The following is a 27,708-nucleotide window of genomic DNA, read 5'->3' as shown; positions in this document are numbered from 1 at the left end:
AGACTCGACACGGGACAAGTGAATTATCACAAACTCAATTAGGTAACACAACAGTGGTAGCATCCCTATCTCTGGATGGCGAGAGGTGAGAGAGGTGTGACTGTCACATACAGCAAAGCAAACAGTGGCACAAATTAAATGTAATGTTCATCTAAGGACATTGTGTAACATGGTAAAAGTGGAAGGCCATGCTAACAAAAAAAACATGCTTCTGTGTGAGTGTGAAAAACTCAAAATTCGCCATACACCTCCAGAGCACAGGCGTGGGATCTGTAGGGATGATAGGACTACAGCACTACACATGGAAAGATTCAGTCTAGAAGTTGTAAACAATATTTCCGCTTTGCAAAACTTATCGCACTTGTCCAACCATAATCAAAGCCTTTCCTGTCCTCTTGCATTCCTGTCTGTAGAGGTTGTGTTTAGATGTTTTAGGGAGGAGCCTTCTCTTATTCAAAGTATGAACTGAATTCCAGCAAGGTAAGAAGGAGATCAAAACTCTGAAAGGATATTTCATCTATGACCTTGTGGGGTTTATCCAACCAGTCTTCGGATTCCAACCGTGACAACATTAATCCAAGACATATTTACGATCTTATGCCTTTTAAAGTTTCTCTAATAAATCCCTCCGTATCCAGATCCTCATGAGCATTGCTACCTAAAGCTGATTTTGAACATCAGTTCAAGTAATCCTAATGTCTTATAAACACGTAATAGGGGTTTTAATGCGAACTACATACTTGTAGGTCAAGCTCCCTTGTTTATTTACTATCCACTTCCTAGTCCACCACCTCTCTATTAAATAGAGCCCGACAGGGAAAACTCAACGAATCAGTCACTCTTCCACTCTCTCTCATTTTCATCTGGCTGAAAGGACCCTGTTTAGCACATCCTTCTGGCCTCTAGCTGACCTCTGTGTGCCTGCAGACTGAACACTTAACATTGCTTCCCCACCTGTGGAGAGGCCTGATGAGCATGGCCCACTTCAAAGCACTGTGCAGTGATTGAGTCGTGATTGCCATGGGCCACTTGGCTTATCTCATCTCAAGGACCAAACTTTTGGGGAATGCAAGCCAATCCAATGACATTACATTTCTTTGAAAGGCAGAGTAGTGTTTAGCTGCTCATGCCATTTGATTAAGGCTTTTAGACTCTTAATCTATAGAGGTAATATGGGACCACAGTACATTCCACCCTGCCAAAATAATTCAGGCTTCAACAGGATATTCAAGCACATTGACACATTTTATCCCAAAAATTCCTGCATTCACAGCAGCGCGTTTGTGACTGTCAACAGAACATGCATTTTCAGAGACATATTGCTACAGTGACAAGAAAGCCCAACTGGGCCAAACAACAGCAGTCAGTCTTGGTCTGTTTTTCTGTAGCTAAGTGTCACTGACGTAGACTGTGTTTATTGTGTTAAGTAATCAGGTGCCAGACACTCTCCACAGGAGGATAGTAGCTAGAGGACAGAGGGCCAGTGTGGCTGAGGGCCTCTGTACTGCCAGCCAGGGGTGCAACCCCTTTGGAGATTTGGCTTGATTGTTCCATCTGTCTTCCAATCACTGTCAAGTGTCATTAAGCCATCTCACACATATTCCAGCTCTGTTTTACTGGATTTGTAAGGGTCTAAACATTCTGATGGTCTGACAAGATTCATTTTAACATCCATAATCATATAAAGACAATCTAAGTACAACTCTAAAGTGAAAACAAAAGTTATTTTCTGTCATTTTTTGTATCGAAGATTACTTCAAACTATTCTATAACTATGCCAGACATCTGTCTGTCTGTCTGTCTGTGTGTCTGTCTGGAGTCATACATCATCAAGGGGACTAAAGTACAGCACAAAACCAAAACCAAAAGTCAAGCACAGATTTGAATCAATAACAATCTTTTGTCACATTGCTATTTGTAGCATCAACAGTTGAGCATACTGAATTTTAATTTCATCATCACTGTCATATCGACACTGAGCCTAATACAGCCTATGACAAAAACAATAAACTACAATCTCCCTTTACTGTCATTCACAATCTAATTTACATCCTATGATGTAACATATTCCAGACAACAGTCCTAAATACATGATAGTTTTAAGCTCTTGGAGAGATATCCCCCTCCAAGTATTTTCAGAATAGGATAGCTACACTTGAAAGCCTTCCAATGAAACAATATTTACACAATATAAATGTATCACTGTATTGACATTGCGTACTCAATTCACTATTTTCATTTCATGAGGAAACTTATCATTCGAAACATACATATTGAAATGGAAACTGTACAGTGTCACGTTCTTGAAAATACAGTTGCACCTGCGCCGGGTCTGCAGTGGTTTATTATATAAAACCACACAGTTTCTGAAATAATGAATTCCAACCTTACCGTCTTAATTCCGGTCATTACTCCGCATCGTGATGTTTACAATAATAGTTCAGTAGTGTGATATTTCCTTCTGGCTTATTTCTAGGCGCCCACTCTGACTGCCGCTATCTTCTCATTCTCTTGTCATAATTCTCCGCTGCAGCAGAAGAACGAAGTCACGCCTTCTCAGAGCTCTACCGTCGAGTGACGTCAGTCCACGTCAGGATACGCCCTCGTCGGAAACGTCTGATAACTAAATGTCTTGCCCTGACTGCTGAAAGGTCTACAAAGTAACATACAATTTCTGAAGATTACGTTTGATGGCTGACTTTGAAATTATGGAATTGTTTAAATTCTTCCATTTCTGCACGGCTTTTATTATTTGGAAAGTCCAACGGATGGTCTGAAAGGCTGCTGTTGCTGAGGGGACAGCTAATTAAATTACAACTAATGTTTCTTTAATGTACACTAACTCACAACTCACAATACCTAATGTCCAATGACAGATTACGTACCATTTCTTGCAATATACTTAATAATATATACTCGTAACTCATTTCACATTCACAAGGACAACCACAATATGTATTTACTACGAGGCTAACTCATTGACCAGTCATACCTCATAGAACTCGTCAAGCAAGTTTTGTCTTGCATGCCTTCTGGTGGCAAGACTTAGAAAAACCCTGCTTTTGGAGGACGCGGACAGTGCATCTGTAAACTTCCCTCTACGAATTAAAAAGTCGCCATGAAGACTTCAGTGTTGTTAATATTTTTTTACTGCGTTGGATACATTCGTAGCAAACCTACATTGCTTGCTTGTACAAGTGGACAGTTCGCCTTAAATAACCAATGCGTTCTCTGTCACCCCACCTGCACAGAGTGTGACGGGCATGAGCTCTTCGATTGCACATCTTGTGGTGTTGGTAAGGATTCATCTTTTTATAGCGTCTTGTCACACTTAATATAGCATCTATAAATAGGGAGAGTTGAAGCGTCAATGTACAGACCTAAGGCAATTGTATTGGCCCTTTAATACAATGTTTTTCGTTTATATTGTGAACAAGTAAAAATCATAGCTTGGAAGAAGGCGCCAGACTTCATAACAATACATTGTTTTTTGAGGTAATTCATTGTAAGTCTGGTTTACATAGTTACTACATGTGTCATATGATGTTTTTCATTTGGAGGTATCTGGAAAATACAATCCAGTGCGCTTGAATGCCAGCTTCTTGATTTCCCTCTGTATAGGACACTCTCGTAGCCTGATTTGTGACTGCACAGCTGCCACAATCAAACAAAGACACTCATTAATCCAAATGACAGGGTTGTTTAATGGTTACACTGTTCAAAACCCTCAGATTTATCTTTCCACACTTGTTTAGATGAAAATAACCAGTGGTTGCTGACTGTGTTGTGTTTGTGTTATAGTATAACACAAAAACATAATTTCTCATGTTCCATCTGTAAACATAAGGTTGAAATCATGTGATCACTTCTTGCCCCTCTTCTGTGAAACCTGACCATGTCTGAAGGGACTCATTGTCAAGCCACGGTTTAGTGATACTACTGTCACAGCTCACAGGAGTTAACTTATGAAAGTCCTCCCACAATATCCTTCAATGTGTGTGTGTGTGTGTGTGTGTGTGTGTGTGTGTGTGTGTGTGTGTGTGTGTGTGAGAGAGAGAGAGACAGATAGGCAGAGACAGAGAGAGAGAAAGAGAGGGACAAAGAAAGGGAGAGAGATGTGGCAGTCTAGGGAGGAAAGTGGCTGGAGGGCCTCTCCTCCTGTCTCCCATGTTCTCGCTGCTGCAAGGAGTAGATGTGACAAGGCTGTAACTCAGCAGCAGTTCTGAGACCAGCCCCAGGTGGATGAGCTGGGCACGGGGCAGGTTCCAGTGCATACATTAGTGGGCTAAGACACACAACAGTGTTTGCCCACAGCTCTGATTCGCTGTTGATTGCCCTTGATTACATCTGTTAGCCACAGCAACATCAGTCAATCTGAGTCGTGTCCTCACCATGTCTCAAATTACAAACAGGTCATATCAGGAGAACACTGAAGAATGGCAACCCCTTCATGTTTTTGTCAGACATCTTATTAGTCGGTTATCTGTTATAACCACTGGCAGATCTTTAAGATTTAATCACATCATTCTATCACAGTAAGTCACATCATAACATTGGTTGTAGAAGGCATTGAACTTTCCCACAGTTAGCAGCCTGTTCAGATATCCCCCAGCTCATGTGATAGTCAGCACTGTTATTTACGCTGGGTCGGCGGGGGTGGGGTGGGGGGGAAGGCATTGATTCTCGTTCCCGCAAGAGCCCCCGGTATGAAGAGGTATTTCCTGTCAGTAGAGCTTTGTGGTCAATGCATTCCTGGAGTGACCTTGGTGGAGGAAGAGGAGGGATCTTTACATAAACCGGTCTCGTGTACCTGTACTCCTCACAGATGAAGATGGACATGAGCGCTTCCTCCACCAAGGTCACTGTCAGACATACTGCCCCCGGGGACTCTACCCTGACAGGGCTCACTATGCCTGCCTGCCCTGCATCACCAACTGTGAGCTCTGCAATGATGGCAGCATTTGTGCCAAATGCAGGGAACACTACAGGCTTCAGAATGGAGTCTGCCAAACAGCCTTTTGTGATATGGGTAAGTCAACAAGAGGGAGGTGTGAGAGGAAGAGGAAGAACAAATGCAGAGGATTAGCCTGGTGCTATTAGGAACCCTATGCTGTGTATATGTGAGTGCTGACAGGTGCTCTGTGTCTCCATATTCCAGGCCAGGTTCAGGATCCTGAAACAGGAGAATGTCTCGACTGTGAGATGGGCTGTAAAACGTGTTCCACAGGTAATTCACAGGTCTCCTGACTATCATCCCTCAATGGAAGTGGTTATCGCCTAGATCTATACCCCCCCATCTCCCTGGCTTGATTTTACCTCTTCACTCTTTGTCTTTCTTCACCCAGAAGACCCTGAGATCTGCAACAGCTGCATAGAAGGTTACTTTCTGTAAGTGTCCTTGTCTCAGTCATCAATCTCTTCTGTAGTCTAGTAGCCTGCTCTGTTATCTCCCCACTGCCTCTGTAGTGAGATAACCTCCGGTGTCAGCAGCTATATCAAACGATGGAATGGATGGTGAAACACAGATGATCAGGACACATCCTTAATCTCTGTGTATATTTCTAGAATTGGGTCCAATAATAAAAGTACTTTTCTTCCAGACCATCAAGGCTTTTAAAATTGTAAATGATAAATGGTAAGTATCCATGAATAATTTTTATGCTCTGATTGAGTTTTCCTAGGCTGCCTTGAATCTCTCCTCTTTGAAGATAATTTACTCAGTCTGATATTTTCCAACACAAGTCAGAACCTAACCAAACATACACCTTCATATGTATACCATGATCAGATACATTAATATAGCAAAACAGGGACATTTATGTGTCAGCTTGTTGTCTTACCTGCTCCATCCTATTCACATAGATCCAGATTTACAAAGGCTGCAGTGGAAGAACAAATCTTCAATTGTGCTTCTCTCCCCCATGTTTAGGCCCCCTGTTGCCGAATCAAGTTACCTAGTGCACAGAGTGCCCTGTTACCTGAGCCGTAGGTTTAGCAAAGAACAGCAACCTGCTTCAGTCCTCTCTCTCACACACACACACACACACACACACACACACACACACACACACACACACACACACACACTTCTACTCACACACCACCCGCCCCAACACACACACTCTCTCTCACACACGCATTTATTTGTTCCAGCCCATTTGTCTAGAGAGTTATGGTGCTGTTGTAGAGGTTTAATGCCTGGCCAAAGCAGGTGCATTATTGTTGGGTGGACTCTTTTCTGCAATGTATTGTTATTGTTCTTTCACAGGTGCGGCTGAACATTGCATCTTCTGCAACTATCAGTGTAACTTTGCATTCTGATGGCCTTTGCATATCCCATTCCATTTCTGCACAAAGGACCGTTTTCATCTCAGAATGTCAGTGTACGTGAAACCTGTGGCAAAGTCACCGATGATTTAGGCTTTCTCCTCATTTGAACTCAGAGTGGAGATGTGAAAGAAACTTTGGGGGCTGGAAATGCTGATGCTGTCTCCTCGGTGAACGAGCAGACTAATGTTTGCACAGAGAAGTTCTCCAGCACTGGGGAGTGTGGTATCCAGGACAGCCTCCTGTTGGCACCCAGGCTGGGCCTGCTCTCTATCAGCTGCTTTTGTGAGGGTGATGGATGCAGTGTGGCTCCGCCAGCTGTTTCTCCTCAAACAGCCGTAGCACCACCATCTCAACGCCACGGCAACGAAGCAGGAAGTGTAGGGAAGGGCTTTCATTGAGCTTCAGTGGTCAGCCTTTCATTCACGAGGGAGCTTGTGAGGAAGATTGCTTCACAATGCTACTGTACTGTAGCATTGTAATGAAATCCTCAAAGTTAATAGTTTTTTTTCTGTTGACAGGATTCTGTTTTGTTCAGTAGGCATCCAAGGCTAGACACATCAGAATCAGAATGGGATTTATTCGCCATGAAAGTTTGCACAGACAGGGAATTTGCTTTGGCAGGAAGGTGCAAACAATAAACATATAGGGACCTAAAATTTAAATATGTGGACTATCTATACTAAGGGTACATAAACTAGCAGTACTAAGTTGGATTAGAATTAAATTAAATATACAATAAAATAAAATATAAGTTGCCGTAAATTACAATATCAAAATACAAATATTACAAAAAATACAAATGTACAAGATACAATTTTGTAATGCAGTGCAAAAAGCAGTGTGTTTTAAGCAGGAAGTCATTAGAGTCACTGTGGTCCCTTGGCCTTGTTGAAGAGGCCAACAGCGGAAGGGAAGAAACTGTTTTTGTGGCGTGAGGTATTGGTCCTGATGGACCGCAGCCTTCTGCCGAAGGGGAGTGACTGAAACAGGGAGTGTCTAGGGTGGGAGGAGTCGGCCACAATCTTCCTCGCTCGCCTCAGGGTCCTCGAGGTGTGCAGGTCCTCGAGGGTAGGCAGATTGCAGCCAATCACCTTCTCAGCAGTGCGGATGATACGCTGCAGCCTGCTCTTGTCCTTGGCAGTGGCAGCAGCGTACCAGATGGTGATGGAGGAGGTGAGGATGGACTCAATGATGGCTGAGTAGAAGTGCACCATCATTGTCTTTGGCAGGTTGAACTTCTTCAGCTGCCGAAGGAAGTACATCCTCTGTTGTGCTTTCTTGATGAGGGAGCTGATGTTCAGTTCCCACTTGAGGTCCTGGGAGAGGATAGTGCCCAGGAAGCGGAAGGACTCAACAGTGTTGACTGGGGAGTCGCACAGGGTGATGGGGGTGAGTGGGGCTGTGTTCTTCCTGAAGTCCACAACCATCTCCACTGTCTTAAGAGCATTGAGCTCTAAGTTGTTCTGGCTGCACCAGGTCACCAGGTTGGCCGCTTCCCACCTATAATCAGACTTGTCTCCACCAGAGATGAGCCCAATAAGGGTGGTGTCTGGTTGACTGGATGACTGGAGGTGCAGCTGTTGGTGTACAGGGAGAAGAGCAGAGGAGAAAGGACGCAGCCCTGAGGTGATCCGGTGCTGATGGACCGGGAGTCAGAGACTTGTGTTCCCAGCTTAACGCACTGCTTCCTGTCAGACAGGAAGTCTGTGATCCACCTGCAGGTGGAATCAGGCACGTTCAGCTGGGAGAGCTTGTCCTGAAGCAGGGCGGGGATGATGGTATTGAAGGCAGAGCTGAAGTCCACAAACAGGATCCTGGCATAGGATGCTGGGGAGTCCAGGTGCTGTAGGGTGAAGTGGAGGGCCATGTTAACTGCATCATCCACAGACCTGTTGGCTCTGTAGGCGAACTGCAGGGGATCCAGTAGAGGGTCAGTGATGGATTTAAGGTGTGCCAGCACCAGGCGCTCGAAAGACTTCATTACGACAGAGGTCAGGGCGACGGGTCTGTAGTCATTATGTCCTGTTGGCCTTGGCTTTTTGTGCACAGGGATGATGGTGGAGGACTTGAGACAGGCTGGCACATGGCATGTCTCAAGGGAGGCGTTAAAGATGTAGGTAAACACCGGAGACAGCTGGTCAGTGCAGTGCTTGAGGGTGGCTGGAGAGACAGAGTCCGGCCCAGCTGCTTTGCGGGGATTCTGCCTCTTGAAAAGTCTGTTAACTTCACCCTCCTGAATGGAGAGAGTCGTCACTGTAGAGGGGGGGAGGCCTCCTGGGTGGGAAGGGCAGCAGTGTTTCCCCTACCATTATATTAGGGGGGCGCCCCGCCCCCCCAAGGCACCCCCCGCCCCCCTGGAAGGTCAAGTTATATATATATATAGTGCCAGATCACAAAATAAGTCATTTAAGGTTACCTTTCCTACAAAACAGGTCTATAGCTTGCTATTTTATTAAACAAACTAAACAGTCTTATGTTATTTATCTTTATTTACACAACGGCATGTCATTTCTGTCTCTACATGGTCAGCCCCCCCCGCTGCCCCCCCCCCCTGTAAAAGCTGTAAACCTAGGGGAAACAATTGCCAGTTTTGTGACACTTTAATTGCCAGACTGTGCCTTTAGGCTTCACGATAGAGCCAATAGTCATCTTTCTTTTTATAATGGAGCGAATAGAATTATGAGAGCCTTGAACAGAGGCAATCATGTGTTCATCTAGGTTTTCCAACTGGTTTGATGTTTGGTAGTCAGGGCTCTGGGGAATGCATTGAAGGAGACAATGCATGTGTGCAGTGCATGATGGGATGAGACTTAACATGCAGGGGGCTGTTACCTCTCTGGTTACGATCCATCAAGTCTTAGAGTTATCCAGCTGTAAACTAATGGCCTGTAGCAACATCTACAGGCTTTCAAAGTGATGTATGCTATTAAATCACAGCAGATCACACAGCAGGTGTTTGATCTCTGGAATGCTTTGTCCTGCCATGCTTTTGTCCTTTACATAAAGAGAGGCAGTGCCTTATCAAAGTAAGGATCCCTGATTTGAAATTGCGCTTTTTAAGGAGTTTTGTTTTTTCAGGTTTAGGCACCAGTGTCGCCGTCACTGCCCCCAGACGACCTACGAAGAGCAGGGCAGGGGGGGGTGTTTGCCCTGCCCAGCTCCATGCATTGACTGCAGGAGGGACTCCCTTTGTCTTGCCTGCCAGGCTGGATACTACCTCAACGGTACTGCACCTTTCTTCTGCTCTGTTCTATCTACTGTTTCTTCCTTTCAGTGAGTTGAGGAGAATTGAAAACAATATTCTTGCTGTAGCCTCAGTTCTAGTTTCAAGGTGGAACTATCCAGGGCTGCGTTTCCCGATAACGATGGATCGTAAGGATTAGGCTAATCTATGCGCTTTCAAGAGCTATGAATTTTCAAGAGACACTTTAGCTACGGTGTCTTTGGGAACGGCCCGTAAAACTAAGATTCGTTGTACGATGGATTCTACGATCAACTTAGGCTTATGACGCTTTCGGGAAACACAGCCCTTCCTACGAGCATGTTTGGGAAACACATGTAAGAAATATTGATGGTTTCGTTTTTTGCTCGATCATTGCTACGATCCATCGTTATTGGGAAACGCAGCCCAGGCCAGGGCCTTTGAGTCTGAATAATGACACAATGTACGTAGGTAAATAAAAGTGTTTTACACATCCTACAAAATCAGTGTACTTACTGTACGCATGAGGGTCATCAATCTTCCTGGTTATAGACAAGCCTAGGCAATGAGTCTTCTTTTGCCTTGCAAATCACATGCTTATTGTCATCCTAAAGCACATGGTATATGAATACAGGAAGCATTCAAAAAGGACTGGTCAGAATGGGGGGGGTGGGTGTAGGCCTACTGCAGCAGCAGGAGTTGTGTGAGATGCCATCCACAGTGAACTGCAGGTGGAATGTGAATGCTAACCTTTTATAAAAGGTTGCTGATTATTGTTGGAATGCTGCTTCAGCATTCCAAGTATTGTTCTTTGAATCTTTATTCAACTTCTTCATATTTTTATTCTATTTCTTCCGTGACACCTTTCAGCTATGGAAGCTGAAATGCATTTGCAGAAATGCTTTTTCATTTTAAGAATGTGGCTGCATTATTTGACTCATAAATGAAATTAGTAATCAATCATCCTATTTGCATTTTAATTTTCTTCTTCAAGAGTGCTCAATCTTTCACTTAATTAAAATGAAAAAGAAATAGACATTTGAGATTTAATTTTCAAAATATGCCCCAGCAAATAGATACCAAAACTCAATTTGAAATGTGTATTTCATGCCACTCAGTCTCTCACACAGGTGATTGGTATTAGCTGATTAGTGGAGTCACAAGACGGAGATATTCAGTCAACTCATCTCATTAAAAGACTAAGAGCACTACTACAGGGAGTCAGGTGGCTGAGCGGTTAGGGAGTCGGGCTAGTAATCTGAAGGTTACCGGTTCGATTCCCGGCTCTGCAAAATGACGTTGTGTCCTTGGGCAAGGCACTTCACCCTACTTGCCTCGGGGGAATGTCCCTGTACTTACTGTAAGTCGCTCTGGATAAGAGCGTCTGCTAAATGACAAAATGTAAATGTACACCACTAGCTGCTACTACTACTGCACCTGCTGCTATATCTTATGCCACTATTACAACTACTAATTCTCTTTTACTACTATTGTTAATGGAACTGTTTTGTTCTACTACGCCACTGATACTACTGTATCTGCTACAGCTATTACTATCCCAACTATAATTTCAGCTACTAAAACGAATATTCTACTTCTTCTACTACTTCTACAGTTTAACAGTTCAGCATTCAGCTTCTCACGCATTGTATTTCAGCTCTTAGCATTGTTAGAAGATGCAGTTCAGATTCCACACTGCCTCTTTTGTGTGACTCACACATTTTTTAAATTAATTTCAGCTTGCGGGTATTTCTAATTTCTGTATTTTCACCAATTAAAAAATAAATCATTTCAGCTTTCAGCATTCCAACGCATTTTCTGCAGGAAATGCACTTTATAGTTGGCATTGATCAGTGGTGTTTTTATATGTAAAAAAAATTTGTGGGGCAAAACCCATTTCAAAATATAGGATACATACCAGTAAAGCTACAAAACTCCCTCTTGCTACTGATGTGTTTATTTAACACATCAACAAACAGCGTGGCTCCACAATTTCTTTTTTTTACAACAGAGCGGCTTGCTTCTACCAGGTGTTGTAGTACAAAAACTGGAGAGAGAGACCTTCTTGTGTAATTGCTCTCCTTCTCTCTCACACACATGTAAAATTACCACTGTCATATTTACAAACCTAAATTAGAAATGCAACCAAGCTGAGAACCAATGTGCCTACAGAGCCATACGCGAACAGCAATGTGCTCAACACCACTTAAGGCCACGACGAAGCGGAAAGACAACTTTTTAGGGATACAGATCCATTCTATGACAACAACCTTAATAGATAAGCATGGACACACTGACACTCATCATTATCTATATCTATTGATCCAGCTCATAAATATGACCAATGCACGGACCAGCACCACAAAGGCAGGATGATAAAACATGCTTTCACTCACCAAGGCTGAGAGCTCACTTGAAGAGAAAGGTGCCTTCTTTTGTATGCTAACCGTTAGCCACTTTTTTTCAAAAACCACTCCACGTTAAACCTGCGGTTACTTTTACCAGCAGTTTGAGCGATGACAATATTGTGGCTAATGTGCACCACCAAGTCGCTTTACTTCAACTTTCTCCTCCAAATTAAGGGTTTAGAGGGTATATTTAAGGGTATATAACCGGTGCTCGAGTATGAAATCCACTTTATTCATTTTCTCAACTTATCTGGAGTTTGTGAAGCTAACCTAGCTAAGAAAATCTACCCTCCTCGCTCTTCTTGCCGACTAACGTTGGCGCTAGACAGAAATATAGCCAATCAGGTCTGAAATACAAAATGACGCTGTGGTGGGGCTACCAGCTGCCTGCCGCACTTGGCATCAAATTTGTGTGATCCACATTACATTACATTCTGAGCATGTGTATTAATACTTTCCCACGTCCAATGTAGCCTACATTGCATTGTGAGAGAGTGGCTAGCCCCACCACGCTCTTCTTCTTGCCGACTAATGTTGGAGCCAGACAGACAGACAGCCAATCAGATCTGAAATACGAAATGACGCTGTGGTGGGGCTACCGGCTCTCAGCCCCACTTGGCATCAAATTTGTGTGATCCACATTACATTACATTCTGAGCATGCGTATTAATACTTTCCCACGTCCAATGTACATTGCATTGTGAGAGAGGGGCTAGCCCCACCAGAGCCCAACCTTCACGATTAGCCTATGGCTGACTACTGCAAACTCGAATCGGCAGAACGCAGTCTGAAGCAGCAAGGCAGGGACCAATGAACATGAAATAAAATAATAACACAAATGAATGATATGCAATTTAGGAAGATGCTATATTCATAGATAAGAAATTATACGAAGTAATCTTCGAGAAATAAAAAATAACATAATTTTGTTGCAGTCCTTTCTGCTGACAACAGGTGGGGCGCCCCACCTGTTGCCCCACCTGTTGTCAGCAGAAAGGACTGCAACCTATTATAATCTAACATACCGTATTTCATCGATTAAACGCTGCGGCGTTTATTACACAATGATCATTTTTGGTGCGGCGTTTATTCGAGGGCTGCGTTAATTCGAGGGCGATGTTTAATAATTAGTAAGAGAGATTTAGTGAATTGTAGCTGCAGTGTGGCCATAGACAAACAAAGAATAGACAACCCAGATAGCACACATACGTCTTGCCGACGTCGGCCCGACGTATACAATATACATCGGGCCGACGTCGTATAGACATCGTTTGCACATTGGAAAGACGTCGCAGAGACGTCGGCAATTGATCGAAACCTACCTCCAGATGATGTCTGGACGATGAATCAAAACTGTACCAACCGGCCGTTCTTCGGATATTTACTCTTAACTCTACATTTATTTATTTAGTTCGGATCTCTCAGACAGCAAATATTTCACTATCTATCTGAATTGTCACTTAGCAAATGAACATACAATGGCTATTAGCAGTAGCTAGCTACTTGATTCAACCTGGATTTTCTGTGTGTGGGCAGGTCGCTTCACCCGGTGGGCCGCTTCACTTTTGGGCCGGTCGAGGATTTTTGTTGTTGTTGACATTTGCCACGTTAGTCTATCTTCTCTTAAAATAGGCTACACGCGTTCTGCATTTTGACAGCCTCTGCATGGGTTGTACCATGTGATGGAGTTCTCCCCTCTCAAATAGAGATGGTTGGGTCCATAGCCCATCTTTTCCAAAAGGTTTTCTCAGATAGCCTACCGATAGCTGGGCCGGGCGACCCTACCGTAACAATACGCGTCAGGGAGGATGGATGGGAGCAGGGCCGGAGTGATGGCATCACTAGACAAGGTTTTACCAATTGAAAAACGGCTGTGTTTATTTTACATAAAACTCAAAAAACTATTTTGCGCTCAAATAATGGCCAATCGCGCGCCATGCGCGCTCTTATTAAGTGTGGAATTCCCTTTCTAGCATAAGATCAAACCCAGAATACGTTGTTGGTTTGGGCTGAGCCCCGAATGTTTACATCGTCTGGCTCCGTGCCTGATTAACACTCGGATCGTTAATCATTCTCAAAATTGGTATCAATATAAAAAATAAGATCCCTTTCTGTAATCATGATCCTCCCCCAGAAAAGTTCACCCCCAGTCAAAGCAGGCTGCAAAGAAAAGTGGGCCGGTCTTGGGCCTGAAACTCCCGGGCTGATAAGTGGTCCCACTCCGGCCCTGTGTGTGGGTATTATAATGAAGAGACACAATTCAAGTTAATGATCTTTTATTATCAGACTGGATGTTGATGCCATCAACCTCTTAAAAGAACTCCAACACAGAAAAGAGAGATCAACGGAACAGAGAAACAAATATACAGCTTTGCCTACAGTTCAAAAATTATGAAATGAATTTATTTCAAAAGATATAGCGAGGAAACACTCAGCCATAGGCTACACAAAATCACATAGGAAACGAATGTTTCCATGTTGTGTTACGCGTATTTTGATCGTATTGTCTGGGATAGCAGCGACGTTAGTATGAATTTTTAATATGTGGTGTTAGAAGGAGCTTCGATGTCGGGGTAAATACGGCTATTGCCTCGGAACAAACCCCAAATACGTGATTAGTAGCCTACATTCGGGTAGTGTCTATGGTAACCAGTTGTTCCAGAAGAAGCCAAATCAAGATGTTACCTGAAGGCCAAGGTGGTTAGTAAGTACATAACTGATTTGAGTAATTTCCATGAGCTAGAATAGCTTGTGGTGTAAAGCAATGGCCTTTGGTCTATTATGTGTTTTGCTCTAGTGCGATCGAATCCCACTTCATGCGAGCCTGCAAATGTTTTATTTTGTCTCCATTTATTTTGTCGTTAATGGTAATGTAGTGCGTACGCAGCTTATACTTTCATATTCGCCGCAGCAAATATGAGATCCGACTTGAAAATAGCCAGTAATATTTTAATGTGAATTTGTGACGAATCTGCGAACCAGTTCTTTCTCTTTCGACAGACTGAGAATCGGAAAAGCGGTTCGTACGTGGTTCGCAAAAAGCACCACATCGGAGCTGGGCTAGATTGTGAACCAAGAAAGAACCGCTTGCGTCAGGGGCAGGGGCGGGGTTACCGTGACCAACAAGACAAACAGAATCCTTTGACCACCATTGCTCTAAGTCTTTACAATTCATATTTCAGCTAAACGGTACTTGTAAATCAGCATCTGAATTAAAATGTAACGAGAAGTGGGCAGTGTAGTTGATGAAAATGTGCTTATTTTATTGATGAAACTGCTAATTTGTAAATTTGCTCCGACTTTTCGATAACCTAGCTAGCATCGCAGTGCAGTGCAGATACTAGTTGCTGCGTTTTATCAAAATCCTATCAAATGAGTGAAATGACACACAAATGTTATGAGCTATTGAGCCTATATTTAACACAAATGTAATACACAAGCACTATACAGCAAAAGTTTATAAAATGTTGCGCTGATAATGCCAGTGTTGTCATACTGCTGCGAGTCCAGGGGCCAGTTCTCCGTACGTCGCTAACTCAGTTAGCTGGATTTGATTGTTGACGATTTGTCATTATCTTGGATTGTTCGGTTCTTCGAAGCTCATCCTGGACTTGCTGTCATAGCAACAGGTCCGTAAACTTAAACCTGCTCGGGAGCAGGTTTATTTTAAGTAAACACGATTAGATTGAGGCTTTACAAGCAGAGGTGATACAGGAAGCCTGTCACAGACATGTCTTGTCCATTTTTACTACAGGAACCTGTTGCAGAAGGTGCAAGAATAATTATCAGAATTTTAACATGAAACCGAATTGATTGCTCATTTCGTGATAGATAGGCTCCTTAAGCACAGCGCGATACAGTATGCTAGCCTATACTTTTTGAGAGGATCTTTTTTTGTGAGGGTGTCATTTACATAATACATTTGTTGAAACCACATCATATGACATTAAAGATGATAAATGAAAATATGAAAGTATGAAAAAAAAAGCTTACTGTAATAAGCGATAAAACGCGTGGTCATGAAGGATTCATTTTTCTATGTGTCTATTCCAATATGTAATGATGGTATTCAATGACACAAATCTGTGTTCTAGAAAGAGTGCTCTGGAGTCGCAGAGGTCCGATAATATCAGCTTTAATGCAGCAGTTGGAAATCAACAAGTACAGAGCTCTGGAGTTGTCTAAGTTTCCCTACCCGCAACAGAGTTTGGGCTGGTTCACGAAGTCCAACTGGCTATCTTTCCCTCCCCAGCATATAATATACAGTGCAATTAAAACAGAAAGATGAAAAGAGGGTTGAGCTTGTTCTCTCGTGCATCAGGGAGTTGTTCTTGCCTCCGCGTCCCACCTGCTCGGGTGCCATCTCCACCCAGATTCAAGGTTGTTTCTGAAAATGAAAAGATAGAGACACAAAGAACAGCCTGCTTCCCACACTCAGTGTGAGACCCAATGTTTAAGCCTGAGCACACTTCTAAGTTCATAACTTTAATAAGCACAATGCATAACTTTAATAAGCACAATATATTCTTTAGTCACTCCTCTACATTTAATTTGGTCTGCTACTTTTTGCCAGCCAGCCCTCTTTCTTGGATTTTGCAGACTTTGAGGTGTTCACTGGCGTTCTGATAAAATCTTCAAATTCGGAGTAACCTTCGAGCAAGCTGTTGCTCTGTTGGCTCTGTTGCGGAAAAAACAGGGCGCTCATTTTGGCCACAGTGAGCAGCCATAGACTTATGTGAGCAGCCAATAGCAGCGTTGCTGATCAAGGTTTCTACTATCGATACATACCCCCTTTTAGACCAACGTATAACTCAATCCAGCTATACTAATCATAAACAACAAGTGTGTTCGAAGAACCGAATTAGCCAGATCATGATAAGCAAGATGATGTCATCTTGGATGTGTCATTTGATCTAGGATGTAATAAGCGACGTACAGAGAACGGGCCCCAGGGTATTGCGCAATAGCTAAGAAAACACGTTCTTCGGATTAATAAACAGCCTTTAGACGGGCTCTGCTTTGTGTTTGGCGCTGCCGCGCTAGCGTTTCTAGGAAAGATGAGACGTATACAGTGACGTAATGACGTGGCTCTGTGGTGGCTCTTTAGGCCATGGAAAAGCAAACCGGTTCTTAGTAGGCTCTGTTCTTGAACCAACTCTGAACTGGCTCTAGCACCAGCTCCGAACTAGCTCCCGGTTAACTTTGGTGGAAAGGGGGTAAAAGAGTGATTCGTTCATTTTCTCGTGGCCGCGCATCGGGACTGTTGCACTGTAGGCTCGTCCAAGTAAAAAGAAATGATTTGTTAATTTCCCGACTCGGTCTTCGGGTACGAGTATTTGGATAATTTTTCACGTGACCTGCATAGGCTCTGTAGTGGTAGCTAGAGGGAACGCTAGAGGGAACGATTCGTTAATTTCCCGACTCGGTCTTTCTACGAGTCTTTGGATCCTTTTTTCACGTGACCCGCATTGTATTTTTATTTTTTTTACTTTATTGCCCATGATGAACATTGCAGGCATATTTTGTAAGTATACTTAGTATAAAAAGTATACTATTATCATGGTACTTAAGAGTATACACAGGGAGTCAGGTGGCTGAGCGGTTAGGGAAGCGGGCTAGTAATCAGAAGGTTGCCGGTTCGATTCCCGGCTGTGCCTAATGACGTTGTGTCCTTGGGCAAGGCACTTCACCCTACTTGCCTCGGGGGGTATGTCCCTGTACTTACTGTAAGTCGCTCTGGATAAGAGCGTCTGCTAAATGACTAAATGTAAATGTATACTAGCAGTGTACTAAAAGTGTACTTATTTTGTACTAAGTAAACTGAATTGGCCCACTTTTTAGGTCATTTAGTACACTTTAAAGTACACTTATAGTGTATTTGAGGTTTACTTTTGAATACTGTAAAGTAACCTGTGTGGTGCACTTTCAGTTCATGAAGTAAGTATACTCCTGTAAGTATACTCCTGAAAGTATACTCCTGTAATGAGACGTAGACGGCTGAAACTTTGTTGGCACTGAATGTAGCGTTTTGTTGCCTGGCAATTGTTATTGTTGTGCTGGTTTACCATATGAGTTAAGTGACTGTTGCGTAACTTACGTTTGATAAAAAGAGCTGGATTAACGGAATGTGGTAGCGCAAGCTCAGAATCCGTAGTTAGCTTCTTTCAGATAATTATCTGCATTGTGTCACTAAGCAAGGGCCCCTTTCTCGTAACGTGACGCATGATCGGCGGCGTTTGGGGGGCCCCTGACTGACGCTATCTCCGCTACTGATAGTGACCAATGCAGCGAAAATTGTGACAGTTATGAATGTTTTATTGTATTGAGTGGTAGAAATAAATTGTCAAACCAATCCTTTCTTACAACTACTTACTGGACATCAGCCACCAACGACACAAACAGATATGCAGGCATTACTGCTGAGGGCTGGGGCTGTGGATCAAACCATTGTGGGACCAAGTGCAGAGTTCGCAATCTTTTTAAACTTAAAAAAGCGCCATTGTGTCCATAATCAGCAAAGCGCTTTCATTGCATATTATCAATGTTATTGAAATTACATAGTTATGTTTACAGTGATTTATTGGGGGGGACAAATCATATTTTTCCCAGGATGGGGGGGTCGTGTCCCCCCCGGGATTTCCGCCCATGCACATGCATTGTAACAAGGCTATATTCCTATAAATCCTAAAATTCCATCACAGTGGGTAACGTTAGCACACCTTAGCAAACAAACTATCGGGATTCAACTCAGCTTCAGTTAGTTCTAGCTATCTTGCTGAAAAATAGATCTGGACAAACATGCATCTTGAATTGTAGATTTATATGACAACACTGGTTATTTATTTGAATGAAACACAGTCAGGAACATGAAATAACGTTAGCCCCATTGCCAATAAACTAAATCATCACACGTTCTACCGATGCTAGATACAGGCAGTATACGTTAGTATTGATAATAACTGTTAGCGACATCATACTACAGCTTGCGGTTGTGATGAACATAAGGTCGGAACAGCACCTCTTTACAGCAACAGCTTCATAGCAAATCCTGCTTTACAAATTGTCCTCGGTGAAATGGTTCTAGCAAATGTGTAATTGAGGGTCGAACTGCACAGGGATCTTCTCATAGACAAACATCACAGCCCGTCGAGTGTTTGGTTCCTTAGGAAGACTCAGTGTCAGCATTGTACAGCCTGGAACACTGCATTTACCACCGTAGGGTACCTCTATTTAGTATTCTGTATTTAGTTAAAGGCTGTTCCTAGTGTTAACCCAGGGTACAAGGGTACTACCCTAGTATTACATAGTAATGTGTTCTATTAGTTTAGAGTTTTAAATTGTTCTATTGGTTTATAATTTAAAACATGGTAAAATAGGAAGTCCATAGTGCTGTCTCAAGGGGGGAGGCATGTGGTAATGTGGTTTAGGCAAATCTTTATCTACAGGAGCCACTAGGTGGTGCTGTAGCATTGACGGTATGGACCAGTGGTTACCTCGGCAGCTGGGCATGGGACGTAGTCAGACATGTAGGCTTGGGCTTGATGAGGCCTAGCAAGTTAATAAATGACTCATGTTCTAGACATTACCTGGTATTCATTTCACCTTATAAGTGGTCCTTGGAGTTATTACAGCCAGTTTTCCCAAAATACATTTCAAGCTTATTTAAGTTTTTGGAGGCATATTTTCAGTTTGCAGATGGTAATGTTGGAATAGGGATTCCTGCTGAGATACTGCCAGTGAAAACGTTGTTAAAATTTGCTCGTTTCAAAGTGGGTTCTTTATGAATGAATGCAATATGAGTAAATGCTTAAAAATATCACTAGAATGGAAAAACTTAAGGGGTCACATAGGTTAGGACAATTTCTACACCAGTTTCTTGGTTTTCATGTAACTGTTTCAACTATGTGAGGCTGCCACATAGACTATGACCATCCCCTTTTGCAGGGTATGAGAAGAATAGCAAGTAAGTAAGAAGAGAACACTTGAATTTACACTTCACACTACACTAATCTATGTAATGTTCATAAATAATAAGTAAGCATACTTATTTAAATTGCCAAACTATTACCCCAAACATTTTAGTTAGTCTCTAGTTAGTATTATTACTGAATTGTATAATGATAAGGGCTGTGGTATGTCATACTGTAACATATAATCTATGTAGGTATCCTCTAATTCCAGGGTTAGTACCAGATTTAGACTCATGATTATTTCAGGGCTGGGCAGTCAGATGGAATGTCGAGAGAAAGAGAGAGAAAGTGAGGGGTGGGAGAGAGGGAGAGACCGGGGGAGAGTGATAAAGAGAAGAGAAGATAAAAAGAGAGAAAGGGTGAAAAAATATGTGTTTCTGTTTGAAAGATGAGGACTTCAGTTCCAGCATAGTTCTTTTTTACTTTAACGTTTCATCTTAGCGTGTGCATATTTTACAAACAAACAAATACTAATGAGGACCTGTGCGCTTTTGTGTGGATCTGTGTTCGGACAGAAAGAGAAGGGTCAGAAGATAATTCTCACATTTTCTCCTTTGTCCTGCCCTCTCAGAGGGGGAGTGTGTAAAGCAGTGTCCTCAGCACACCTTCAGTGATCCCCGTGGGGGGCGCTGCCAGGTGTGCCACAGGTCTTGTCAGACATGCCACGGTCCTCAGGGGGCTGACTGTGACCTGTGCCCCAGTGGAAATGCCCCTCTACATGGGCAGTGCCCCCTGGTCAACTGCCGGCAGGACCAGTTTTTTGATGGTGAGTGAACCAGTTGTCATTGGTCCATCTGGATGTAGATCACTTCTACTTAGTGTCCTTTGATTTGACCAATTAAAACACTTTTGCTTGGCTCAGTTTTCTTTGTTGAAAGGTATCTATTGTAGACCATACAGTCAAAAACTACTTTGGTCTACTTGATACCCAGTTTTACAATTTACCATGTCTCTTATTATGCTCACAAGCAGCCCAGCTTTACTCACAGCTCTCACAATATTGCCCTCTCGTGAAAAGATTCAAATAGTACTCAATTTTTACTCAATTCTGCTTATCTGTTCAGTTGGTTCAACTGTATGGTTTGATAGGGGTGTGATATCATAAATACAGATTGTATTTTCCTGTGCTCTAAGAATCTGAACTTGAGTGTCACTCCTGTGATGCATCCTGCAAGACTTGCTTTGGACCTCAAGCCCTGGACTGTTCTTCTTGTTTTGAAGGTAGCCTGGCCTTCCCTTCCTCTCCTTCTCTCTCCCTTTCTCCTCGATCCACATAATGTACTGTTTATCTCACTTTTAAGCCTAATAAGTCCATCTATCTCTCATTGTCTTTCTGTCTGTCTCTGTTGTTTCTTTCTCTCACTCCATGTGGTGCAGGGTATGTTCTGGACCAGGAGGGTTCGTGTGTGGATCACTGCCCCTCAGGGTCCTATGCTAATCCATCCTCCCAGCTGTGTGAGGAGTGCTCCCCCAACTGTGAAACCTGTGAGCGGACTAGTGATAACTGTGTCAGCTGTCCCACTGGCAGCTACCCTCTGTTCCTCTACCTGGGGAGGTGCTGGTCCAACTGCCCAGAGTGAGTCATCTTTCTTGGCCAAAGATTTGTTTGCACTGGGTGGTCTTGTGGATATATCATTTCTGTCTCTCTACATACATGTACCCATAGTGGACAGAAAGAAATTGTCCAATACTTGTTTTATCCTAACCCTGTATATTTGAATCATGAGTGCTATGTGGTGTTTTCAGAGGTTTCTTTGAGAAAGAGAAGAGTTTGTGTGAGGTCTGTGACACCTCCTGTCTGACCTGTGAAGGCACCAAGTCTCAGTGCCTATCGTGTGCAGACAACCACTTCCTGGAGAGTGGTCAGTGCAGACCCAACTGTTCCCTGAGGACCTACCCTCGGGATGATGGCACCTGTAGACGCTGTCCTGCCCATTGTGACATCTGCTCAGATGACAGGACCTGTTTCAGTGAGTGATAGCCAGAGATTGATTCTTATCTAACAATTTATAGCTGTCATACAATTTCGATGGCAGACCTTTGCCTTTCTTTTTTATTGTTTAATAGAGTGCAGTTTCCTGTACCTGATTTTAAATGGGGTGTGCAAAGCCAGTTGTCCCATGGGCTACTATGAGGACATGGAGGAGGGCCGCTGTGGTCAGTGCCACGCCACATGTGCCAGCTGCTCTGGGCCACTGGCTGACGACTGTGAAACTTGCTCCGCTTTCACTCCCAAGCTGTACCAGGGCATTTGCTCCAAAGAATGCCCCACAGGGACGTATTATGAAAGCTTTGTTATGGAATGCCAGGGTGAGAGCAAAATAACATAGAACCCACTGGAAGACCGTCTTCAAGCACAAGCTGTTACCTGATTGTGTAAATGTGTTAATTGGTGATATATTAGGGCTGGTCATTTTATGTTAGCAAACATTGGAGGAGATTGATGGTCAATATTTATCTACTGTAAAGTCAGTCATTGTTCACAAAACAATAAGGAAATGTTGGTGTTTTAATTGATTATGTAGAGTGTCACCAGACGTGTGCCAAGTGCTCTGGGTCTGAGGCCAACCAGTGTACCCAGTGCGAGAAGGGTCTGGTTCTGGACCCAAACACACTGCTGTGTGGGGTAACGGGAGACACAGACTGCCCACCCAGAACATTCCTACATGATGACCAGTTCACCTGCAAAGCTTGTCACCGCTGTTGCCAATCCTGTGGAGGACCAGGGCATAATGAGTGCCAGACCTGCGCTGTGCCCAAATACCTTCAAAGTAAATACCTTCCACCAGGGTTACCTCCATTTGAACACCAGAACCAGCGAGTGTAACGTTCTTGTGACATTGCAGTGTGTGTGAGTGTGTGTGTGTGTGTTTTTTTGTGTGTATTTGTGCATCTGTTCTCAGACAGCACCTGTGTGAGTGAGTGTCCTGCAGGTACCTACAGCTCCAGACAGCAGGCCGATGGGGCCGAGCTGGGCTTCTGTTCTCCATGTGACCACGTGTGCGCCAGCTGCTCTGGAGCCTCCCCTAAAGACTGCCTGACCTGCGCCTCAGGATACTTCAACCTCCTCCACCTGTGTGTTTCCAACTGCCCCACTGGGTGAGGGATGATAAAGCCATATCACATTCATGAGGTGTTCCTGCAACAAGTTCAAACATTTACTGTAAATTAGGCACAGTCATAACCTTTGGAGTTTTGTGTTTTTAAACCTTAATGCCACCACCCTCCTGTTCTCTGATGCAATGCTTCATCCTGGTTGTCAGTCATCAACTGACGTATGTTTAGGAGTGACAAACAAGGAACTCAAATACCGTTTGCCTTGTTTCCCAATCTTTTAATTTACATTTTGTGTTGGCCATCTGTTTGGAATCTTCCTTACACTCCCTTTCAACAAACAGTGCATTCTTTCCTTGTAACTTATTATTCCAGTAGCATACTGTCAAAATGAAGGCATTCATACTTATTAATCAGGAAACTGCTTCTGTCCTCAGCTACTATAGTAAGAGCTCCAACTGTGAGAAGTGTGATCCCTCATGTGAACTGTGCTCTGGGTCGGGGCCTGAGTCCTGTCGGGTCTGTCTGCCTCCCCTCTTGGAGCTCCAGGGGACCAGGCTGTGTGTGGAACGCTGCCCACATCGCTTCTACCCACTCCTTCATGTCTGCAGACAGTGTCACACCAGCTGCCGAACCTGCACAGGTAACCCAAACACTATCCACATACTGTATCTGTACTCAGAGGGATCATTAGTACTCACTGCTCACTTCAGTTCTTTAATCACACCATAGAAGTGCCTTTGGAACAGTGCCATGTGTGCCCCTACGTCAGAGACCTCTGAATTCATTTTTCTGTAAGCGCTCACAGTGTGTGTGTGTTTGCAGATTCCACGCCCCAGGGCTGTTTGACGTGTGACAGGGGTAGCACTCTACAAAACAATGTCTGCTACCCACACTGTGAGGAAGGACGCTACTTTTCAGAGAATGTGAGTTCTTTGTTACAGCACTATTTCATTTTGCCATGGAGTGCAAAGAAGGGAAAGTAAATACATTAAAATGGGATGCCATCTATCTTATTATAAATTAAGACTGAACAGAGGTGCCACATTATCCCCACAACAGTTTTTGGCTCTCAGTGCTTTTGTTAAGCGATACAATATTTACATTCTAAGTGAAGCAGCATAATGCTGTGGACAACATTAATCACCTCTCATTAGGTCCTGAGAACTTTTGGTTACTATACTTTTCTGTCACCAACATTGTCATCCATGTCTTTAAGGAGACCTGTGAACCATGTGACAGCTCATGTAGACACTGTACTGGTCCCAGACCCAACCAGTGTTTAAGCTGCTATGCTGACTCTGCCCTCCATGCTGTGGAGAACCGCTGTGCTCCCTGCTGCCAGTCTGATGGGGAGAATAGCACAGATTGCTGTGTCTGTGACCTCCACTCTGGTAGGGTATCACAAAGAGCTTATATCAAGTTTTGGTTGACAAACTGGCTTACTGTGTTTACGCAGTCTTGACTTCCACACAGGGGTGTCGCTAGACACCCCTGTGTGGCACACAAGTCAGAATTGAGGTAGGCTAAGAAAACATTACTAAACTGAAGAAAGTTTCTAAACAATAGGCCAACCGATCATCTTATTTGGACTCAAACACAGTAATAACATGAGTCCAACATAGTCCTATTATATTACATGAAGCTCAAAAAACGATTTGCTCTTAAATTGTGGCGCACGCACACATTAACTATTGATATCCCTGCCAAAGCTGATATAAAACTTATGTCCCTGAACTGTATGTATAATGAGGAGGCACCTGTCCCCCAGTAGAGCTTCATGTCTAACAACGCACCTGCTTCCACATATTCTCTTCCTCTTCTCTGTTTTGAAGTTATTTGCACAAGCAACACATGCGGTAATTTAAGGATGGGGCAGAATACTTATTTGTCTTTCAACTTATTATCCTTGAAACAGTTTCCTCTTTACTTGGAATAGTAGACGTGTACGTGTAGTTAACTGACTAATCACATCCCCTCAGAGTTATTGACATTGTGAACACTTGGAATGTATAACTTTTGCAACTTTAATTTCATCACTCACATAGCAACCAACATGATATGTTTGACAAGCAGTAAGTGACTAACTTCTGTTTCCATGTGCTAGCACTGTGTGTGGAGGCCTCTGAGCCCAGGCCGGGGAGTGGCCACACGGTCGACCTTCAATTGCCCACTATAACTCTCCAGCACACCTCGGCCGCCCTGCCCATGTCCCTGCTGCTGGCACTAGGCCTGGCACTGGCTGTGTTTGGCCTGGTCCAGGCCCGTGCCAGGAAGAGGCTGTGCTGGAGCCAGAGCTACGAGAGACTGAGTGGCAGTGGAAGCACTAGTATGCCCCATGGTGTGCCTGAGCCAGACAGTGGGGATGAGGCAGATGTGGTGTACAGCAGTAAGGATGGTTCTGTGTACCGGCGCTACAGCTTCATCCATGACCAGGACGAGAACAAGGAACAGGACCAAGACGTGGATGAGAGCACGTATCTGAATAGATCCTAAATGCAGTGTAGCCCAGCCTGTAGTACATTTACTGTACTGCCCAATGTTATGATCTGAAAGTTAGAGGTTTCAAATAGATATCCATGTCTATATATTAGAAAAATTCAAGGGGAGTCAGGTTATTTTTATCTTTCGATGTTAATAGAAGTTGTTTAGTATAAATTGTCGTTATATGAAATTGTTAATGTGCTTTCCAATGCAATAAATTCATTTTTTAAACTTTTTTTAGACCACAACTGGTCTCTGATTGTTATTAAGGAACATCCAGTTTGAAATTGTCAAAAAAGTTGAAAGTCATGGATGTTACCTGCCCTAAATAAGAGACAGCATCACCCAACAAAAAGAAATTCAAGGTAATGTGGTTATTTGATTATACTTATGACAGAGTTGACTTTTTTGAGTTGTCCATAGATGTCTGGTTGATTGACAGATGTAGGATAGATAGACAGTTAATTAGTCAAAAGTATTTAATGACGTAGAGAAAGATTGTTGAGTATGGATTGTACAGTCCTTAATTACAGATCAGTAATCAAGCAACATGCTTTTTACACTGACAGCTCCTCTTCCATAACATGCCAGACAAACAGGTTCAATTTCACTCAAAGAAGTTCACCAGGATACAAAATATCACATTTCAGTGTCAAAAGAGGTAAGAAAAGTGTAACTGTTCCATTATGTACCCTTCCCGCTCTTCGATTGCATACCTTTAGTCAATGGTATGACACACCTCTTATGTAAATGCCGACTATCCCAGATAAAAGGGCACTGGGAGTGTCCTTGAATAGTTTCACTGGAGAGCTGGCATGGTGATTGTTGGGATCTGGCATTGATTAAAAAAATCACTTTTGAAAGCTCAGCCCCAAAATCTTTTTCCATGGTAGGATCAAGGTTTCGGAGATTCATCCTGAATCTCTTTCTCATACTAATGACCACATCTATGTACTTTCTTCTCTGGCAAACTCACAGACAGACATGCTCACAGAAGAGATCCCTGATAGTGGCAGATGTCGCACCCCAGGAGTATGTCGATGACCTACCCACCTGCTCTGCCATCATCAGTGGGGACATCGAAGGCCTGGGGAAAGGTAACCTTAGTCGGCTTCTGACCTCCAGGAGGAAGAGCAGGCTTCACTCTGAAGAATTCTACCTCAATGTTACTCAGGATTGTAAGGCATATGTCAAAGACCGAGGGTTCCTCACAACACCACTGAGTGAAGAAGAGAGAGACTTCCCTATTGCCTATTCTATGGTGATCCATGAGAAGATTGAGATGTTTGAGCGACTCTTGCGTGCCGTTTATACTCCTCAGAATGTATACTGTGTACATGTAGACCAGAAGTCTTCTAAGGAATTCATGAATGCAGTGAAAGCCATCATATCCTGCTTTCCCAATGTGTTTGTGGCCAGTACACTGGAGAGTGTGGTTTATGCATCTTGGTCTCGGGTGCAAGCCGATTTAAATTGCATGAAGGATTTGCTGAACTCAACCGTTAAGTGGAGATACCTACTCAACACTTGTGGAACAGACTTTCCCATTAAAACCAACGCAGAGATGGTTCAGGCTCTTAAGTTACTCAATGGTAAGAACAGCATGGAGTCTGAAGCTACAAATGACTATAAGAAAGGCAGGTGGCAGTTCCACCACAATGTTACTAACACTGTGATTTGGACCAGTGTGAAGAAGAGTCCCCCTCCCATCAGCACACCCATGTTCACAGGTAATGCCTACTTTGTGGTCACAAGGGACTTTGTGCAACATGTGATGGAGAGTAAAGAAGTCCACAACCTTTTAGAATGGGAGAAAGATACATACAGCCCAGATGAACACCTGTGGGCTACTCTTCAGCGTATGCCTTCAGTTCCAGGCTCAAAGCCTGCTAATGAGAAGTATCATGAATCCGACATGATCTCCATTGCTCGTCTGGTAAAGTGGTCTTACATAGCAGGAGATGTGAAAAGTGGTGCCCCCTACCCACCATGTACTGGCACCTACAGAAGAGCAGTGTGTGTCTATGGGGTCGGAGACCTACAGTGGCTGCTACAACAACACCACCTCATAGCTAACAAGTTTGATCCAGAGGTTGATGATGTTACCATCAGATGTCTGGAGTCAGTCCTCCGCCATAAAGCAATGCATAGTCAATCTCAAGAACTGATGATTTTCTAAAATGTTATTTTCTTTGTAAATATGACAAAATAATATATTTATGTGTATAAATGATCTGTTTACATTTGTTCCATGTAGTTT

The 27,708-nt window shown here is 43.3% G+C and overlaps 2 protein-coding genes across 2 annotated transcripts; both read left to right on the top strand.

The window, feature by feature from the left end:
* Positions 1-3,118: 3,118 nt before the first annotated feature.
* Positions 3,119-25,657, top strand: LOC136941712 (proprotein convertase subtilisin/kexin type 5). Its single transcript, XM_067234269.1, has 16 exons — positions 3,119-3,296; positions 4,826-5,029; positions 5,159-5,227; positions 5,349-5,388; positions 9,409-9,554; positions 20,482-20,676; positions 21,045-21,131; positions 21,288-21,486; positions 21,657-21,880; positions 21,978-22,220; positions 22,436-22,681; positions 22,814-23,009; positions 23,402-23,607; positions 23,790-23,890; positions 24,184-24,358; positions 25,072-25,657. The coding sequence occupies exons 1-16, from the start codon at positions 3,119-3,121 to the stop codon at positions 25,458-25,460; spliced, it is 2,898 nt and encodes a 965-aa protein (XP_067090370.1). The 3' UTR covers positions 25,461-25,657.
* Positions 25,658-26,280: 623 nt separating this feature from the next.
* Positions 26,281-27,650, top strand: gcnt3 (glucosaminyl (N-acetyl) transferase 3, mucin type). The gene has a single exon (XM_067234411.1). The coding sequence runs from the start codon at positions 26,335-26,337 to the stop codon at positions 27,625-27,627; it is 1,293 nt and encodes a 430-aa protein (XP_067090512.1). The 5' UTR covers positions 26,281-26,334; the 3' UTR covers positions 27,628-27,650.
* Positions 27,651-27,708: the final 58 nt, after the last annotated feature.

Source organism: Osmerus mordax, chromosome 4 (assembly GCF_038355195.1).
Source record: "Osmerus mordax isolate fOsmMor3 chromosome 4, fOsmMor3.pri, whole genome shotgun sequence".
NCBI classification, from domain to species: Eukaryota; Metazoa; Chordata; class Actinopteri; order Osmeriformes; family Osmeridae; genus Osmerus; species Osmerus mordax.
Note: the sequence above shows the minus strand (reverse complement) of the source record. Positions and strands in the feature narration are given on the sequence as shown.